The 21782-nt window shown below is 31.0% G+C and overlaps 2 protein-coding genes across 2 annotated transcripts; both read left to right on the forward strand.

Annotated features, from left to right (window-relative positions):
- The first annotated feature begins 238 nt into the window (after positions 1-238).
- LOC112772522 (transcription repressor MYB6) lies at positions 239-2069 on the forward strand. The gene is made up of 3 exons (XM_025817492.2): positions 239-715; positions 797-926; positions 1242-2069. The coding sequence occupies exons 1-3, from the start codon at positions 583-585 to the stop codon at positions 1927-1929; spliced, it is 951 nt and encodes a 316-aa protein (XP_025673277.1). The 5' UTR covers positions 239-582; the 3' UTR covers positions 1930-2069.
- Positions 2070-15414: 13345 nt separating this feature from the next.
- On the forward strand, positions 15415-16883 carry LOC112770603 (uncharacterized). The gene is made up of 3 exons (XM_025814933.1): positions 15415-16036; positions 16232-16386; positions 16491-16883. The coding sequence occupies exons 1-3, from the start codon at positions 15415-15417 to the stop codon at positions 16881-16883; spliced, it is 1170 nt and encodes a 389-aa protein (XP_025670718.1).
- Positions 16884-21782: the final 4899 nt, after the last annotated feature.

Raw genomic sequence — 21782 nt, forward strand, 5'->3', positions numbered from 1 at the left:
CCCTATGTGATTATATTCTTATATGTTGTAATAATAATTTTTTATTTATTTTTAATTTTTTAAATTTTTTATTAGAATTTTTATATAAATAATTAATATAAGAAGATGCAAAATGAAACGCCACAAAAAAAAAAAAGAATCCACAAAAAATAGAAATAGGAGACTATATTCTACTATATAAAAATTGGAATGAGAATGAAAAGTAAATCTAAGGGCAGAAACAGAGAGCAAAAAAGGTATCCCCGCCCTGCTCTCTAACAGAGATAAGGAATAGGAGAATTACTGAATTAATAAGGGGGGCAGGGGTAGAGTTGATAAATAAAAGAATATAGGATGAAAATGCAAAAAGGAAGAAAGCACATGAAAAGTAGAGCTACCTACCAAATCCAGCACTAACTTAAATTGTAACCACTCGTCTTTCTCTACCAACTCGGTCAAATAATAATACACTCTTCTTTAATTTCCTCCCATCATTTTATATATTCATTCCCCTTTCTCTCTATTACCCTTCTTCATTTCTCTCTTTCACTTTCCATCATGCTATAATCATCATAACCTTCTTCCATTTTCCATTCAATCATCATGGGTAGATCTCCTTGTTGTGAGAAAGAACACACAAACAAAGGTGCTTGGACCAAAGAGGAAGATCAACGCCTCATCAACTACATCAAGATTCATGGTGAAGGTTGTTGGAGATCTCTTCCCAAAGCTGCTGGTAATTATTAATAATTCATAATTTTTTTATTTAAATATAAATAATTATATCTCTAACACGTTCTTTCGTATTGGTATTCAGGTTTATTGAGATGTGGAAAGAGTTGCAGACTGAGATGGATAAATTACCTGAGGCCTGATCTAAAGAGAGGAAACTTCACTGAAGAAGAAGATGAACTCATCATCAACCTTCATAGCTTACTTGGAAACAAGTATGAACAAACACACACTACTACTATTTCATTGCATTTCATTTCTTTACAATAATCTCAAATATTTTCAATATAAGAGTCACATCATAGAGCCAAAAAAATATTTGATTCATTTATTAAATAGAAAGAGTTTTAAGTATATCAGCACGATCAGTATTCTAATAATTTTAGTCGTTAATTTCAATAATTTTAATTAGATAATATTAAAATTAATCGATAAAATTATTAAAATATCAGTATTTTTAATATATTAAAATTTTTTTCATAATATATATAATTGTTTTTTATATTAAATTTTTTTTTTGTGAAATTCAGGTGGTCTTTAATAGCTGCAAGGTTACCCGGAAGAACAGATAATGAAATAAAAAATTATTGGAACACTCACATCAAAAGAAAACTCTACAGCCGGGGAATTGATCCTCAAACTCACCGGCCGGTTAATGCGACCGGAATCACAGCCACAGCCACAGCCACAGTCGCAGTCGCAACCGAAAACAATAAGAAAAGCAAGGAAAAAAACAATAGCATTATTTTAAGCACCAACATTATTAATGACAACAATAATAACAAGTTTCAATTGGTGAGTGACTTGGTTTGTGAAGATTCATCAAATAGTAGCAGTGGTGTTACCATTGAAGAACAAACATACCCTCTTCATAATCATCATCATCATTGCCAACTCAACTTGGATCTTTCCATTGGTCTTCCCTCTCAACAAAATAACCAAGCTTCTTCAAATTCCATGAACCAAGAAAACAACAACAACAACAAGAAGTTGAAGCAAGAACAAGAAGAAGCACATGGTGTTTTCTATCATCATCAATGGTATGGCAATAGTGATAATAATAATAGTAAGAGTGTATGCTTGTGTTATGGTCTAGGGTTTCAAAGTAACAATAACAAAGTGTGTAGCTGCAAAGGTGCCATTGTTGGTGGTACGGCGGTTACTACAACCGCCGCAGATAATAGCTTGTATAGATTTTACAGACCTATGAATATATAGTTTTATTTATTTATTTATTTATTTATTAGAGCTAATATTATTTGATTCGGAGCTTTTAACTTTTAAGTGTAATATGTTTGTGACTGTTCTGAACTTCTTAATTAGTTGATCAACATGGAAATATAGTGGTTGAAAGAAAATGGGCAAACTTTTGATAATTTAATTTCTATATATATGAATGTATTAAATGTTATTTTTTTACACTAAATTTAATTTATTTTTAATATATTATTTATATTAATAATTATTTTTCGTGATTAATTAATTTTAGTATATACCTAGCGTAGTTGATGAATTTAACTTAATTTTGTTTAAAATCTTTCATCATTTTTAATGTTGTTTTATTGTTTTAATTTATGATTTATCTATTTTTATCACGATATTAATTTATTGAGAAAATATTTATATTATCATTTCATCAAATATCACTACTTGATCGGAGGCTTTTTGTTTATCATTTGTTGTTAACTAAAATAAAATATAGCTTTCTTATTTAGAAAGTAAAATTGAATTCTTATTAATAAAAACATGGAGTGTACAATTCGAGTAGAATATTTTGAACTTCTTGCTTCCATATATCTTTAAATTAAGTTAGAATTATATATTTGATTTGAATTATGTGATACTTAAGACTACTTAATTATTTATATATCTAAAATAACCCACTAATTAAACTTTAGTGGGTAGGAATGTGAGTTGTTAGGCATTAACTATGTTTGGTAAATTACAGTAAGTTTAAGAAGATATGTATATATATATGCTCAATTATTAACACAGAGCAGTTACTGGTCCTGAATATAGCGAACCCTTATGATAATAAATAATATAATAAATTATCTAATATATATTAACATATATTGATGTTAGAGAGTTTAGGTAGGAGACACAGATACAGATTTTGAATGCACAAACCAACCACTTACAGTGTCACAAGAAGAACAAGACAATATGGGAACACTGGACTACATGACAAATAAACTTTCTTTATAAGGTTAGAATAAATCATTCAAAATATTTTTGAATTATTAAAATTGTTGATAAAAATGTTTTTTAAATTTGATAAGAATAAAAATATTCTTAAAATATTTTAAAACATGATAGAAAAATGCACATTTTTTAGTAAGTGACTAATGACTTTTTTATTTAGCAAATTATTTGTGTATTTCATCTGAATTTTTGTAAGAATACTGAGATAATTATTTAAATTAAAGTACATGTAAAAATTATATCAAAATCCAATTATTATGTTTTCTTCATCTTTTAGAAACATTTTTTGCCATTGACAAAAAGAAAATTTACTTGGTATAACACCAAATTTAAGGATACAAAATAAATTTTTCACTACAAGAGAAATGTGATTTAGCGGCGGTTTTTATAGGGATTAGTAGTGGTTTTAAACCGCCACAAAATGAGTTACAAGCGCTTCGAGAAATGTTGCAATATGGGGCGTGAAGATTTGATTTTGTGGCGGCTTTACTGAACCGCAGGCAAAATCGCATCGAAATCTTTTGAATAGTGTCGGTTGATTTAGCGACGGTTTAGAACTATCGCTATTTAGCCAACCTTAAATTCAACTGCATTTTTTGGCAGTTATAATAATATATATTTAAAATTTTTGTATTTTTATCAGAAATTTGATAATTTAAAAGCTTTTTTTAATTAGGTTTACCCTTAAAGTTATTATTAATTATTGATATGTATACGATATGCTAATTTTATAATTTAAAACTCTTTTACAATTTAATTTAAAAATAACTATATTAATAACTACATCTAAAACAAAAAAAGAGAAGTACAATAATATATATCATTAGGAGAAAGATATATCATTTATCCGTTAAACTCGGCTTGATCTATTATTTATAATAAGTTATAACTCGATTGGTATTTATTGTATATGATGAGTTATAATTTGTTATTTTTAGTTTGTAACCATCGACATTATTAGTCATGATTACTAACTTAATGAAACACTAATCATAATATCAATATCATTTATAATTTAATTGTTATATATATAAGGCATCATTTATCATTATTTATTATCTCATTCCCGAATATATATATATATATATACAAAAATTAACAACTAAATTAGTCATCATATATTTATTTATATATATTATATATTATACATATATATTAAAATCGGCAATCAATCAACCACCGTATAGAAATTCATATTTGGTGATTCATAATTTTTTTATTACTATAAAATAATTTGATTATTTGTTTATTGTAGGTTAGATTATTTCATTATGACAAGTTTATTTTAATGGTTAATTATTAGAAAAATATGTAAATTAATATAAATAAATATACACATGTTTTTTAGTGTGTATATATAATCTTTTGTGAATATATAAATGTCTTATTTTATATATTTTTAATGTATATTTTATATTTTAATATGTATTTTATATTAATAATTAATTTGATTACTGATGTTAGTGTAAATATATATTGTTGATCAAAACAAATATATAATAGGATGATATATACTAGTAGAAATAAAAAAAAGGTGTTATGTTATCTTATTTGGCATAATTGTATTTTATCTTATTTGTTATTTTAGTCTTTAAATTTTTTTTTAATTAAATTTGTTCTTTAAAAATTTTAAGTTAATCATTTTAATTATTCCATCACTTCTATTTGCTAACGACATTAAAATTTATTAATATGACACATTAAATAACATTACAACACATATTTAGTAATCCTATAATTTCTTCTCTTTGCTTGAAAGGCTGTATTGAGGCATAGCATTGAGTGTTGGGCTTGGAGGTTTCCCACTCAATCTCCCTCGTTCTAAATACCTTTTGGTTTAGCTATATATAAAATATTATAAAATTATATGTCTCTTAATATAATATGCTGTATTTAGGTTTAAACTTTAGCAAATATTCTAAGTGTTGAATATAAATCTTTTAATGTTGTGTAGATAAGTGTATTGTGGTACTTAAAATTAAAAATTGTTCAATCCTTCTGACAAAAAAAATGAATTTAAATTTTTTTTCTCTGTTTGAGTGGTATTCATGTTGGGTCTATTACTTTTGTAATATGGTATCAAGTCCATTCCCTCTCTCTATCTCTCTCTGGATTCTATTTTTAAATTTATTTAGATTATTTAAAAATAATAAAAAATTTGAAGATTTTGAATAAGAGATTCTATTTTCTAATTATTGCTAATTGTTGATTTATTGTTAATTATTTTAAAAAATTTCATGCAATTGATGATGAAAATTTTTCATTAAATTTGTTGTTAATTTTTTGTGAGAGACAACAGTTTCGGTTAGAATTTAGATTTTTTAAAATGAGAAAGTTGATAAAATAGTAAAATGAATGATTAATTATTATTAATTTTATAACTTCTATGAAATATATATCACACAATCTTGCCAATGAGTAATAGCTCAAATGACATAGTCTTTTCATACTCAATTAAAAGGTTGCGGGTTCGAGTCTCATATCTTTGGATAAAAAAAAAAATATCACACAATCTTAATTTAAGAGTAATTAACTTCTCATTTTATCATTTTGCCAACTTTTTTATTTCGGAGGATATTAACCGTTTGAGTTAAGAGATTGATAGCAGTAACGAATAAGGGTGTATTTGGTTTAGCGTTAAAAACACAAGAAGCATATTCAATCTTCTTGAACGCAAGAATTTTTTGTTCAGGAAACTTTTTTTCTCTAAATGCAAAAAAAAATTTTGGGTTTTAACTCCCGTTCACCATAAATAATAAATCGTAGCTTTTGCGTTCAATTATTAGATTGAAAAATTAATTAAAAAAATTACTTTTTTACTAATTTTATCATTTAATCTCATTTGTAATAAAACATATTAATAAACAATCATCAGAATTCTTAAATTTTTTTTATGATTATGCTTTACAAATAAATAATTTTTTAATATCATTGTTAATTTTTTTTGTTAAGTTTTGATTTTTTATTAATTTTTTTGTTCATAATATAGATATTTTTGTTTAGATTTTTTTTATATTTCTTGATATATATTATTGTATTTTTTAATAGAATTTTTGGTATTTATTGTTTATATAACTTTTTTAATTATTTTTATTGATATATGTTTTTTTATAGAATTTTATTATTTTTTATTTAATTTTATATAATTTTTACTATGTATTCTTAAATTATTATATATTTTTTTACTATTTTTATTTTTTATAATATAAATTATTGATTTCAGTAGAAAAATTAATTAAATACAAAAAGAGTGTTAAAGAAGAATATTAAAAAATTATGACTAAGAGAATATTAAATTTCAACACATATAAATGTAAGTTGTTTTAAAAAAATATATATAATTAAATAGTATTAAAATAATCAAATCTATTACACATCTAAGTTTTATTGTCATTCAAATTCAACAAAGCAGGTTCAACACCAATAAAACCACTCTCATTGTACATGCGCTCAAAATCCGCCAAACAAACAAAACGTTACTCTTCGCACTCCTATTGTCGCTTCTTCTTTTTCTTCTTCTTTTAGATTGGCGCACCGCAAATTCTTCCTCCTCCTCCTCCTCCTCCTCCTCCTCCTCCTCCTCCTCTGACTCCTCCTCCTCCGACGATGCTGTGTCTTTTTCTTCTTCTTTTCCTTTTTGGTTATCTTTCTTTTTTATTATGGTCATCACCAACAGCACCAAAACATCTTTATTGATTCGGATTCTCTGTGGTGACATCATTAAATAATTTCGTAACCCAAAATATTATCAAAACGAAACCATTGTATAATATTAAATGAACCGAAAATTATCCATTATATAAATTCGAATTCAGAAACACATGTGTCTCGAATGAACTGAAAATATTATAAAAAAAATCATTGTATAATACCAAATGAACCGAAAATTGTCCATTATATAAATTCGAATTCAAAAACACATGCGTCTCGAATAAACAGAAAATATTATCAAAACAAAATCGTTGTATAATACCAAATGAACCAAAAACGGTGTTCATAAACAACTGGATTTAGCAATTGCATTCCATTCAATTCAATTCAAAATTGAATAATCCAAACCTCATCCACTTGATTCGATTTAGAAGAAAAATCTAAATCGCTCTTATTCAACTTATTTAAACTTGAATCATTCATTGTTTTGATACACTATTGAAATCTGAAAACGAAGAAGAAATCTAAAATTTGAAAACTAAAAACGAAGAAGAAAACAAAAAATATAAATGCAATGCAGATCGAAATCTAAAAATAAAGAAGAAAACGAAAAAAAATCAGAGAAATGAGAACAGAGAAGAACTACGAAAAGTTTTACGTTGAAGAAGAGAAGCTCTACGTTGAGCGAAGAGAAGCTTTACATTGAAAAAGAGAAGCTTTACATTGAGGAAGAAGTTTTACGTTAAAAGGTGGCGGGCGCGTGAAGTAAAACAACTTGGTTGACTTGGTTAGAGAAATTACATGGATGCGAAGCATTATTCTAAAACAATATAATTTTAAATGATATAATTTTATGTCTTTTCTAGTAATTTTCATCTAAACATAAGTTTGAATAATAAAATTTAAATAATATTTATTTTATTATAATCTACTTTGATACAAAATTAACAAACATAAATCAAATTAAGACCAACTTATTTTTTTTATCAAAATCAAATTTATACAATTAATTTAATACAAACTTTCGTTTACAAATTCAAATACACACTAAACAGTAACTACTAACAAAATAAGACTACTAAGTGTGTGTTTGGATTAGAGTTTGTAAATGAGAATTTGTATAAAATTTATTTTACAAACTTGATTTTGATAACAAGTGAGTTGGTGTTAAGGTGATTTATGTTTGGTAATTTTATATCAAAATGGATTATAATAAAATGAATGTTATTTAAATTACATGATTCAAAATTATGTTTAGACAAAAATTATTAAAAGACATAAATTTATATCATTTAAAACTATATTATTTTAACACTCTTTGACTATAATTTTAAAATTTCTTTTAAAAAGAATTTAAATTTATATGTTAAAATTTAGTACTCTTTTTTAGTACTCTTTTTGTATTTAATTATATCTTTCTAATGAAATTTATATTATAAAAATTAACAATAATAAATAAAATATATACTAATTTAAGAACATACAGTAAAAAAAATATAAAATCAAATAAAAAATAAAGCTCCATAAAAAAATACTTATTAGTAAAAATGATTAAAAAAATTTTATATGAACAATTATACTGAAAATTCTATTAAAAATATAATAATATATATAAGTGCACATAAAAAAATTCTAAAAAAATTATTCATACTATTAATAAAATAAATAAATAAATAATTGATAAAAATTAAAACTTAACAACGAGTACTAATAATAATATTAAAAAAATATTTGTTTGTAAAGTACAGCCATAAAAAAAATTTAAGAACTTTGATGATTATTTTTGGTATCTTTTATTGTAAATGAGATTGAATGACAAAATTAGTAGAATGTTAATTAGTTTTTTAATTTATCAACTGAATGTAAAAGCTAAACGCAAAAGTTATAATTTTGTTGCTTCTGGTGAATGGGAGCTCAAACCCAGATTCATGTTCGCGTTTAGAGGGAAAAAAATCAGCCAAACAAAAATTACAGCGTTCAAGAAGATTGAACGTCCTTTTTGTGCTTCTAACATGTTTACCAAATACGCCTTGAGCGGATAGAAAATTATTTGGTGGAAAGTGGGACCACAAAAAAAAGAAGAGAATAGTAAATAATGCTGAATTAATTATTTTTTATATGATGGATGAAAGGGTGTACTACGTTAATATGAGTTAAAATGGGTGTATTTCATAAGTGTGATGTACAATACAAATGATTACTTACGATTCGCATAACAAAAGATCATAAATCACATTTTTTAAATTAAAAAATTAAAATCGTGACTCACGATTTCTTTTTTTTTTTGTCTTATTTGAAATCGTAATTAGGGGTGAACACGGGTCTGTTTGGTTCGGGTTTATGGTAAAATTAGAACCGAACCGATCAAAATATAATTGGTTCAGTTTAGTTTGGATTTGTATTTTTTTGTATATGTACCCAAACCAAACCAAACCGATTAAGAACGAATTGGTTTGGTTCGGGTAATTGGGTACCCGATAACTTTAAAATTCATAAAAAAACCAAATTTTTATTTTAAAAATTTAACAAGTACAATAAACATGTAACATCAATAGAAATAATCTAAACATGTTAAATATCAAATACATTAGAAATTAAACTCATTAAAATCCAAACATATTAATAGTGAATAATCATTGTTTAATGGAAAAGTCATATATATTTTTATTTTTTTATTTAATTAATATATGATCGTGTTCGCGGGTTGGTTCGGATTTCGCACCCAAAACCGATACTCGAACCAATCACTAACAAAAGTTATCGGTTTGGTTCGGGTTGAACCCGATTACCCATTGGTTTCAGAACAAATTTAATTGGTTCGGTTCGGATTCGGACGGGTAATCGGATACCCGCTACCCGTACTCACCCCTAATCGTAATTCACGATTTCTATTAATTTTTTTAATTTTTTGTCTTATTTAAAATCGTTACTCACGATTTCTTTTTATCCCACATCACTGCATTAAAATCCAAACATATTAATAATGAATAATCATTGTTTAATGGAAAAGTCATATATATTTTTTTATTTTTTTTATTTAATTAATATATGATCGTGTTCGCGGGTTGGTTCGGGTTTCGCACCCCAAAACCGATACTTGAACCAATCACTAACAAAAGTCATCGGTTTGGTTCGGGTTGAATCCGATTACCCGTTGGTTTCAGAACAAATTTAATTGGTTCGGTTCGGATTCGGATGGATAATCGGGTACCCGCTACCCATGCTCACCCCTAATCGTAATTCACGATTTCTGTTAACTTTTTTTAATTTTTTGTCTTATTTAAAATTGTTACTCACGATTTCTTTTTATCCTACATCACTGCATTACACATCATAATATTAATAAAAAACACCAATAATAACTCAATATAAAAAAAATTAGCCAAATAATGCGATAGTTTATAAGAAAATAGATTTTTTTTCAATTTTTTTAAAAATAAAATATAATTTTTTATTATTAATTTCATAAATAAAATAAAAAATATAAAAAATATTAAAAAATTAAATATCATATTTTATTTTTTTAATTAAAAAAAATTGAAAGAACTCATTTTCAATTTATAGCGATTTGGTAGGTAGAGATGTTGGGTACGTATGCTGCCACAACCACCTTTTTGTCTTTTCTCATAAGTTCCCCTCTTCCCTCTTCTCTTTCCTCTTTGTTTTCATTCTCCACTTACTCCATTCATTATTCTATTTATTTTTTGGGACTTCTTATTAATACAACTGTTTTAACACTATTTATTAATGATATCAAAAATAGAAAACTTTCACTGGTTATTAAATATATTACTTTCTATTAAAAAATATTATTTTTAATAGAAAGTAATATATTTGGCAAATTAATTTATAAACACCTCAATAGATAAACATTTGCCATGCTATGTAATTAGTGATGATGAAGATAAGGATGTGAAGGTTTGGGAAAAAAGGGTAGATAATAATTAAGAAAAAAAAAAGTAGTGGGAGTTAACGTTAATGGCACCTAATTCCTAATTCCTAATTCTTTCGCTTTCAACAATGTGACAATTCTTGTTTCAACAGTTCCACGCTACATCATATACACTCATCCTATCTCTCTCTACGATTATTGTAGTTTGGTCTTATCTCTCCCACTCTATTATTTTATTGTTATTACATGTGTTTTTGCTTCATCATCATTGAATCCATCACTCTTTTTAATCAATTCTTGTCCTTTCCCAGCCGAAATAATAATGCATGGTGAAATCATCATCATAACCATCACATATATATGTTACTACTACTACTACAACTATTTATTCATCATTAAACCAAGTTGGGTTGGTCTAGTGGTTAGCTCACTAGTCCGCTTAAGCAAGTGTCGGGGGTTCGAATCCCGCCTTGTGCATGCAGCAACCCATTGGCCAGCGGCAAACCCTTAAATGGAGCTCAGTACCGCGACGGATTAGTCCTTGACCTGCCGGGTTGGGGGATACCGTGGGAAACCAAAAAAAAAAACTATTTATTCATCTTATTTACTACTATTCTTATTAGAGATATATTTATTTTTATATTTTTTTAATTTAAGTTTTTAAATAAAAAATAATTTTATAATATAGGTTTGAAATTTTTATAATTAAAGCTAAAGATTTAAAATTCGATTAATAAAAGAATTTTAGTATAATATTAATAAAAAAATTTATATAAATCTAAAAGAAGTTCTTATATAATGAAAAAGATTAGATTGTTAGAAATCGATATAATTGTTTATATATTTTTTTATTAAGTTAAACTTTTAAAAAAAAAATTATTTTATGATAAATTCTATTCTCAAAACTATATATATATTCAAAGAGAGAGGGAGTAATTTATTTTATTTAGGGTTAAGTATGATTTTGGTTCCAACGTAGAGGCCAAAAATCAATTTCGTTCTTGGTCTTTTTTCCGCTACAAAATGGTCCCTAAAGTTTAACATAATTTTAAAATCGTCCTTTGAACATTTATATCCTTACCCTCTATCACAATTTCGATATCTCCTCTCTTGCTTTGCTTCTTCATCTTCTTCAAATTGTGAAAAATAGACCAAAATATTTAAAGAAATTCAATCAACATGCACTTTGAACAATAATCAACAAATTCAGCAGCAACAATATTCCAAATTCAAGCCAAATCAAAAGCAGAGATTCATTAACAGAGCATGACATTAAGATATTCCACGGCAAATTCATAACAAATTCAAATATTCCACAACAAATTCAAAATCACCGAACAAAAAATTCAGATATTCCACAACAAATTTGACAAAAAATTCAAAAGTTCCACAAGAAATTCAGTTCACAGAAGAAGAGATAACAAATTTCATAACAAATTTAGATATTCCACAACAAATTTCACAAAAATTCAGAAATTCCACAAAAAATTCAGTTCACGGAAGAAGAAGAAGAAGAAGAAGAAGAAGCGGCGGGCGGTGAGGGTCGTGGAGCAGCGGCAAGGACGCAGGTAGCAGTGCGAGCCGCGAGGAGCAGAAGCGACGGTGGCGACGGCGAGGAGCAGCGACGGTGGCCCTTAGCTTTCTCCCTTCCGATCTCTCTCTTCTTCCTTAGCTTTCTCCTCTCTTGCTTTTTGTTTTCCCTTCCGATCACAGGTGGCAGTGCGGCGGTGCAGCGGTGCAGCCTTCCCTCCCTTCTCTCCCGGATTCTCTTTCTTCTCCCCCCTTCTCTTTCTCGCTCTCCCCCTCCCCCGATTCTCTTTCTCCCTCTGATGTCTTTCTTTTTTTTTTAATTTTATTTTATAATTTTTTAATGAAGGATAATTTAAAAATAAAAAAATAAAATTGGTAAAAATGACGATTTTAAAACAAATTAAAATTTTGGAGACTATTTTGTAGCAAAAAAAAAGGTTGGAGACAAAATCGATTTTCGGCCTCTAAATTTATAGAAAGCGGGTCAACTGCAGGTCTTACCACCTTTGTAGAACCACATTTCGATTTTGATCTATCACTTTAACATAAATAACTAGGACCCCATCAAAAATTTGTCTATTGTTTGCAAAGTAATTCTAAAAAAATACAAGAATAGCATGAATAGATAAGAGCATTGTAAACCTGTATAGAGGATTATTACAAGCGCCTCTACATTGAAGACCAAAATCATACTTAACCCTTTTATTTACTTAGCTAGTGATGATCATGAGTCAATAATGTATAAACACTAATAATTATTTAATGAGTATATATGGAAGAACTAAATTAAGGATAACGTTGTAAACATTTTGTAATTCGTTGCGTGTGGAATGGTTTGATTAGAAACTACACAGGATTTTGATTGTTATCCATTTTATTCAAAAGTTTATATTGATCGATGGAGTAAGAATTCATTTTAAATTGAAGTAAATTTTTTATATAGATTTTTTTTCTTTTATTGGTATTATGCTAATAATTTTTTTTTGTAGATCAATAATCAAATTTTAAATTTCTAAATTATAAAAATTCTAATAATATATATTATGATACTATTTTTATTTAAATTTAAACTAATAAATAATTATATCAAATACTCAATTTAAATAAAGAGAACTTATCAATCATTATAATATATATCGTTAAATTTTGTTAGAAGGATCGGATGACATTGTTATGTGTGAATAAATATGTTCTATGCATCCTTTTTTGAAATCTATACTATGCATCTTCATATAAAACTATTTTTATTATAATAACATTTATAATAAATTAATAATACATACAAGATATTAAAAGAATATTATAGTTTTCTATTATGGTTGGACATGTAGTGATGATGTAGGAGTTTCCACTTTCCAGAACCTGGAATTTATGTGCTTAATCACATGTTGCACACAACATTATATTTGACTCTAAAATTAATTAATTAGTTGTATGCGTAACACATGTTATATATTGCTCCACCTTTTGAGTTTGACCACAACATTATATAATTCGGAATACCGAATTCTACCAAAAAATTAGGTTGATCTTGTCCTTTTTCCTCAATATAAAAATAATCAGAAGTCGGTGTATATAATTTTACATTAAAGTTTTTTTCCCCTTTTATATATAATATTATTGGTTCAAATAAAAAGTGTTCTTAGTTTTGTACATTTAAAATAATAAACATATTTTAGACATCAATCTCGCTAAATGAACAATAAAAAATACAAACAACAAAAATAACGAACTGTATTTTAGATTTATTAATCATTTAAAATAAAAATTATATTTAATTAATTTAAAATTTAATTTTTAAAATTAAAATTAATTTTTTAACTTATTATTTAAATAATTTAAAAAAAATATTATTTTTCTATACTTTTTCTTTAGACATAGTTGATGCTTAATGGTTATTTGTTAGGTTCATTTTTTTTTTATGGAAAAATTTTTGGTGTAGTGCAATGAAATGGACATATACATATGTAACAAATTTTCACACCAAAATGCAACCTACATTTTATCCATTCCCTTTTTTTTATTTTTTTTTATTCATGAAATTAAACAAACGCAGCCTGCATTTTACTCTTTTGCCGTTTTTAAAATTTTTTTTTATTTTGTTTTGGCCCAAACGCAGTCTGCGTTTATTGAGGGCACAATATTTAAATTTTTTTGAATCATCAAATCGCAGCTTACATTTTTATTTTTGTGACAGTTTTTTCTTTTTCAGCCCACAAAATGCAGGTTGTGTTTTTGAAGTGTCAAAATTTTTTTTTGAAAGCATAAAACGTAGGTTGCGTTTTAATTGGAAAAAAATATTTTAATCAAGATTGTTGCCTATAAATACGAAGCGGGTAGCATTTGAAGTTGTTCACTCCACTTCTACTCCTCCTATACCTCTTTCTTGTTGCATATATGTCATAGTTGTAAATTTTTTTGGCAATTAGTTGTGTCAAAAAAGTCGAGTTAGGTGAGGTTGAAGTTATGAAAGGTATTATCAACTTGCGAGTGTATTATAACGGTGATATTATATCAAACACACACGAAGGAGTTACTTTTGTTTGTGAATGTCCGTTGTCATTTGCTATTCCATGCATCATGAGTTTTGTAGAATTGCAAAATGGTCTTTGTGATAACATACAAAGTCACATTTCGAAAAGGGTGAGCAAAATTTTATATAGGAATCATGTACAAGTATTTGGTGGGCTGATACAGTTTCAAATAATGCCCATCACTGACGATGCAAGTATGCAGCAGATGTTCTGTATTTATCAACAAATCCAATTTCACGTGCCGATGATAGAGTTGTACGTTGAGTTCGAACAGCATTCGGGGTTGGACGCGGTTGGCGAGGAGGTCAATGTTGATGAGTTCGGGGATATAGATTGGGAAGAAGATAACAACGACAGCGAAGAGGAGTTCGAAGCCAACTTTGAAGTCGATGACGAAAAAAATGACAGAGACTTGGCAGGCAATCCGGCGATACAAAATGAAGCAAAGACGATTGTAAGCCAGCACCCCTTTGGTGTTCCGTCTTTTATGTGGACTCTGGATCTCGAAGCCATGCATGCCCCAGAATTTTCTGAGTATGCGAATATGAGTATGTTATAATTATTAATTCAAGTTACCACTAGTGTGTATTTTATTTACCTTGTTTGACTGATGGTGGTGTGCATGTCGTAGGTGAAGGCAACGTTGCGGCGAAAGATGGTGAGTTTAGTGTCGGAATAGAATTTGGCTCTAGAGAGTCGATGATATCTGCAATTAAAAGCTACACTATCTCAAGAGGAGTTGATTACACTGTGTATGAGTCTGAGCTACAGACATTCTATACGAAATGCAAGGGTTATGGTGCAGGGTGCGATTGACATATTCGAGCTAGCTTCATTCGAAAGAAGGGGTGTTGGGAGATCAGGAGATACAATGACAAACACACGTGCACCATGGGCACGATTTTACAAGATGATGCCAAGTTGGAATCAGACACAATTGCAGATGTCATTAGTCCGTTAGTCGAAGCGGACCCGTCGATAAAGATAAAGTCTATTATTGCAGAAGTTCAGTCCAGGTTCAACTACACTGTAAGTTACCGCAAGGCTTGGTTGGCAAAGCAGAAATCTGTTGCAAAAATTATCGGTGATTGGAAAGTTTCTTATCAGACTCTGCCAATAATGTTGAAAACAATGACTGCGAAGATGTCAAGGTCTCGTGTTCAAATAAAAAGGCTCCACGTTTACTGTGAGAATGAGGAGGTTCAAGGTGTAAGAGTTCTCCATCGTGATTTTTGGAGCTTCTATCCATGTATTGTAGCATTCGGGCACTGCAAGCCACTAGTGCAAGTTGATGGCACACACCTGTACGGAAAGTATAGAGGTGCACTTCTGGTTGCGATTGCACAAGATGTGAACAAAAACATTGTACCTATTGCATTTGCGATTGTCGAGGGTGAAATAGCAGACGCGTGGGAGTTTTTCCTAACCAATTTGCGGAGATATGTTGTTATCATTGATGGCGTGGGCATTATTTCTGACCGCCATAACTCCATCGACGCAGCAATAACTCACAGTAACAGTGCATGGTCACCACCAAGAGTGTAGCACATGTTCTGTATCAGGCGCATCGGGTCCAACTTCTTAAGGAGGTTCAAGGCTCCGTATTTGTATAAACTCATGGTTACCACAGGTATTTGAATGCACTGTTATGGTCCTATTCATAGTAATTTTGTGGCTTCTGTTTATGATTTCATGCTTTGGTGAACAGGCTATTCTAGGACGGAACAGGAGTACAACAAAAACTACCAACGACTTAAAGAGCAGGGTGAGGCATATACTCAATCGTGCGATGAGATCGGTGTTCAGAGATGGGTGTTGGCATTCGACGGGGGTCATCATTGGGGACATATGACCATAAACTTGGTAGATTACATAAATTCTGTCCTCAAGGGTGCACACAACCTTCCTATGACTGCCATTGTTAGGTCTAATTTCTATCGGCTAAATAAATTGTTTACTCGGAAGAGGCCGAGGCTCATGAGCATATCCGCAACGGATTTGCATATTCAGAATTTGCTACCAAAAGAGTTGATGAAAGCTTTCGACGTGCAGGAAATATTGTCGTTAATCGGTTCGACAGGCGCAACGAGATGTTTGAGGTTCGAGAAATTCAAGATGGTTCTATTTACACTGTCAACCTTGCGCAACGACACTGCGACTGTGGCCATTTCCAGGTCGAGCGACTCCCATGTCGCCACGTTCTTGCATGTTGCGCGAACCAACGTCTTGATTGGCAAGTATATGTGCATGACGTGTACAAGATGTTTGAAATTTGCAAGGTGTACAGAGACGAGTTTGTTTCGATGGGTGACCCATCTACGTGGGTTAGATATGAAGGAGCGAAGGTGATCCCAAATTGAACATTGAGGCGCGTGACAAAAAGAAGACCGAAGTCAACCCGCTACTTGAATGAGATGGATTCACGGGATATGCGTGGTCCTCGCTGGTGTACTATATGTGGAAGAGAGGGACATAGCCGTAGCCGATGTCCTCAGCGCGCTGGTCCAAGCTCTGCCGGAGGTCAATAGTGGTTAAACTTTTTATGTAACTTCGTTATCTATTTTGTACTAGTGTGTAAGCTTTTTATGTCATTGTGCAATTTATTTATGTATGCATTAAATATTGAATAATAAATAAATATTTAGATTAAAAGTGCAACAAGCTAATCTGAAACAGAGTTATACAAGAACAAAGTTGAATATAGAATAAGATGACGAGTACAAAAAAAACATCTACATATACAATACGAGATACAATGGCGAAAATGAGAAACAACAATGAATACGAGATACAACAATGACAACAAAACTAAACTCAAGGAGTACATGACAAATTGCAATAGACTACTTCTTCGGCGCCTTCTTCGAATGCAAATATGGGATATATTTATCGGGTGGCTGACAAACCCCATTTGTAGGGTTTATCTTGTATTGATTTTTGGGGATTTTATCACCTTTTACCCATATTTATTCAAGAAATAGCATAGTTTTGTATATTCTCCTTTAATTGTGCTTGAATGTGAAAACATGCTTTTTAGGACTCAAAATAGCTAAATTTAATTCACCTTGATTCTATTAGATGCCTTGATATGTTTGTTAAGTGATTTAAGGTTTAGGAGGCAAAGATTGGATCAAGGGAATGAAGAAAGAAGCATGTAAAGTTGGAGAACTCATGAAGAAATGAAAGAACCGGAAAGCTGTCAAGCCGACCTCTTTTCACTTAAATGACCATAACTTGAGCTACAGAGGTCTAAATGATACGGTTCCAGTTGGGTTAGAAAGCTAACATCCGGGGCTTCGAAACGATATAAGATTTGCCATAGTTGCTACACGTATGGTGGCGTGCACGCGCAAAGTACGCGCACGCGCCGTTGCTGCCACCTAGTTCACTTAAAGCAAAACGTGGCCAACGAATTCTAAAGCCTTATGGGCCCAATCCAACTCATTTCTGATGCTATTTAACCCAAGGAGTGAAGAGGGAAACATATGTTAGTTACCAATTAGCTTAGTTTAGTAGTGAGAGTTAGTTTCTAGAGAGAGAAGCTCTCTCTTCTCTCTAGAATTAGGATTAGGATTAGGTTTAGTTCTTAGATCTAGGTTTTAATCTTTGCTTTCTTCTACTTCTACTTTTCAATTCTTTGTTGTTACATTCACCACTCTTCCATTCTTTTGTTGCAATTCCCTTTATGTTGTTCTTATGTTTTGTTGTAGATCTACTATTGTTCATTCCATTTTCTTTCAATTCAATAAGAGGTAATTCATAATAATTGTTCTTCTTTGCTTTTCTATTGTTGATCTCTTGCCTTTGTAGTTGTAGATTCCTTTAATTCTTGCAATTAATAATGTTTACTTCTATTGCACTCTATGTGTTTGTTGAAATGCCTCTTCTAGATATAGTGTAGATTTTTGTTCCTCTTGGCCTAGGTAGAGTGATTAGTGACACTTGAGTTATCTAATTCCTTTGTTGATTGATAATTGGAGAGATTGCTAATTGGTTTGGAGTGCACTAAAGCTAGTCTTTCCTTGGGAGTTGGCTAGGACTTGTGGCTCAAGTCAATTCATCCACTTGACTTTCCTTTAATTAGTAAGGGTTAACTAAGTGGTAGCAATGAACAATTCTCATCACAATTGAGAAGGATAACTAGGATAGGACTTCTAGTTCTCACACCTTGCCGAGAGCCTTTTATAGTTGTTAGTTTATTTTCATTGTCATTTACATTTCATGTCTCTTATCCCAAAACCCCCAAAATACAATCCATAACCAATAACAAGACACTTCATTACAATTCCTAGGGAGAACGACCCGAGGTTTGAATACTTCGGTTATTAATTTTAGGGGTTTGTTACTTGTGACAAACAATCTTTTGTATGAAAGGATTATTGTTGGTTTAGAAGCTATACTTGCAACGAGAATTCATTTGTGAAATTCTGAACCATCGAAAATCCAATCGTCAAAACGGCGCCATTTTGATGAATGGATTTTTGACGGTTTAGAATTTCACAAATGAATTCTCGTTGCAAGTATAGTTTCTAAACCAATCACTAATCCTTTCATTCAAAAAGATTGTTTGTCACAAGTAACAAACCCCTAAAATTAATAACCGAAGTATTCAAACCTCGGGTCGTTCTCCCTAGGAATTGTAATGAAGTGTCTTGTTATTGGTTATGGATTGTATTTTGGGGTTTTGGGATAAGAGACATGAAATGTAAATGACAATGAAAATAAACTAACAACTATAAAAGGCTCTCGGCAAGGTGTGAGAACTAGAAGTCCTATCCTAGTTATCCTTCTCAATTGTGATGAGAATTGTTCATTGCTACCACTTAGTTAACCCTTACTAATTAAAGGAAAGTCAAGTGGATGAATTGACTTGAGCCACAAGTCCTAGCCAACTCCCAAGGAAAGACTAGCTTTAGTGCACTCCAAACCAATTAGCAATCTCTCCAATTATCAATCAACAAAGGAATTAGATAACTCAAGTGTCACTAATCACTCTACCTAGGCCAAGAGGAACAAAAATCTACACTATATCTAGAAGAGGCATTTCAACAAACACATAGAGTGCAATAGAAGTAAACATTATTAATTGCAAGAATTAAAGTAATCTACAACTACAAAGGCAAGAGATCAACAATAGAAAAGCAAAGAAGAACAATTATTATGAATTACCTCTTATTGAATTGAAAGAAAATGGAAGGAACAATAGTAGATCTACAACAAAATATAAGAACAACATAAAGGAAATTACAACTAAAGAATGGAAGAAGAATGAATGTAACAACAAAGAATTGAGAGGTAGAAGGAGATGAAAGCATGAATTAAAATCTAGATCTAAGATTTTTGAACTAAACCTAATCCTAATTCTAGAGAGAAGTGAGAGCTTCTCTCTCTAGAAACTAACTCTCACTACTAAACTAAACTAATTGGTAACTAACATATGTTTCCCTCTTCACTCCTTGGGTTAAATAGCATCAGAAATGAGTTGGATTGGGCCCACAAGGCTTTAGAATTCGTTGGCCACGTTTTGCTTTAAGTGAACTAGGTGGCAGCAAGGGCACGTGCACGTACTTTGCGCGTGCGCGCCATCATACGTGTAGAAACTATAGCAAATCTTATATCGTTTCGAAGCCCCAGATGTTAGCTTTCTAACCCAACTGAAACCGCATCATTTGGACCTCTGTAGCTCAAGTTATGGTCGTTTAAGTGCGAAGAGGTCGGCTTGACAGCTTTCCGGTTCTTTCATTTCTTCATGAGTTCTCCACCTTTTCATGCTTCTTTCTTCATTCCCTTGATCCAATCTTTGCCTTCTAAATCTGAAATCACTTAGCAAACATGTCAAGGCATCTAATGGAATCAAGGAGAATTAAATTTAGCTATTTTAAGACCTAAAAAGCATGTTTTCACTCTTAAGCACAATTAAAGGAGAATATACAAAACCATGCTATTTCATTGAATAAATGTGGGTAAAAGGTGATAAAATCCCCAAAAATCAATACAAAACAAACCGTCAAATTGGGGTTTGTCAGTGGCGCAGTCTGTGTCCTTAGATTATACGGATGACCCTGAGACACTCCGACACCCATCCACCGCCAACATCAGAAGCACCGACATTTGGCATACTCGCACCGCCAGTGTCGTACAAACTGGAACCACTCATCCCCGGAGCACTCGCTCCACCATAATCATACCAGTGCTGAAGGTCATATTCCAACTGTCCCTCCTCCTGTTGCGGGTATTCATTCAAATCGAACAACGCGGTACGCGGTGGTGCGGAAGGACAAGGATGATCTACATGACCTAACGATCGATCCATGTCGAAGTCACTGGCATGACCTGATGTGGCTCGCCGACCAGCAGACTGATGAGAAGTAGTAGGCCCATGCAGCTCTGGAAACAAATAATCTGTATCTCTTAGGACCTGAGACAAGATGAGGGTGTCCGATCCACCCAACAGATTAAACTGACCATCTACTGAAATTACCATATGTGGTTTGTAGGGCTCAGTTGCCTGAGGTGGTGGTGGTTCCAGTATGTACGGTTATTCTTGAACCCACGCCAGCCACTGCTGTGGTTGCTCATATATCAGAAACTGCTATTTGCCATAGGCCAGCATCTGGAACTGCTGGGCATGTGCCGGGTCTTGAAAATGATGCTCATACCCTGACATCTGAAAATGGTGTTCATATACCGGGGCCTGAAAGTGGTGCCCATATGCCGAGGCCTAGATAATAATTAGTACTAATTAATCAACTTTATTAATAATAATAATAATTAACAATGGTAACATTAATGATAGTAAACCTTGATTATAAATGAAACCCTTAGTCATAGCCTGGCACCTGGAACTGTTGCTCATGAGGAGGATTTTGCTGTTAAGGTGTGGCTCATTCGCGTCAGCCTCTTCACCTGCAACTCTATTTGACAGTTGCAGGTGATCCCCATACCGCTGTGTGTACCAATCGTAGTACATTTGGAAAGGATGAAAGTCGACAATCTCCTCCCCTAACTGCAGTGTGTTATAGCGGCCAGATATCCACAAGGCTATCCACTAAATGTTTCTCTTTTTCCAATCATGGTTCTGCAGACCTGTCAACCTCCTGCAATGATCACAACCAATGTCGAATGCCGGGTCTGGTGGAAGCTGTTGCAGCCCAAACTGTCATCTAACTTGGTCTGTCGAGTGCCACTCTATACACTCAAATGACACTAATGGCGACTTTGTGGAGCAAATAAACAAATTCACAGCGAGGTCCGCCGAA

The sequence above is a fragment of the Arachis hypogaea genome, chromosome 18 (genome assembly GCF_003086295.3).
Source record: "Arachis hypogaea cultivar Tifrunner chromosome 18, arahy.Tifrunner.gnm2.J5K5, whole genome shotgun sequence".
In the NCBI taxonomy this organism is placed as follows: Eukaryota; Viridiplantae; Streptophyta; class Magnoliopsida; order Fabales; family Fabaceae; genus Arachis; species Arachis hypogaea.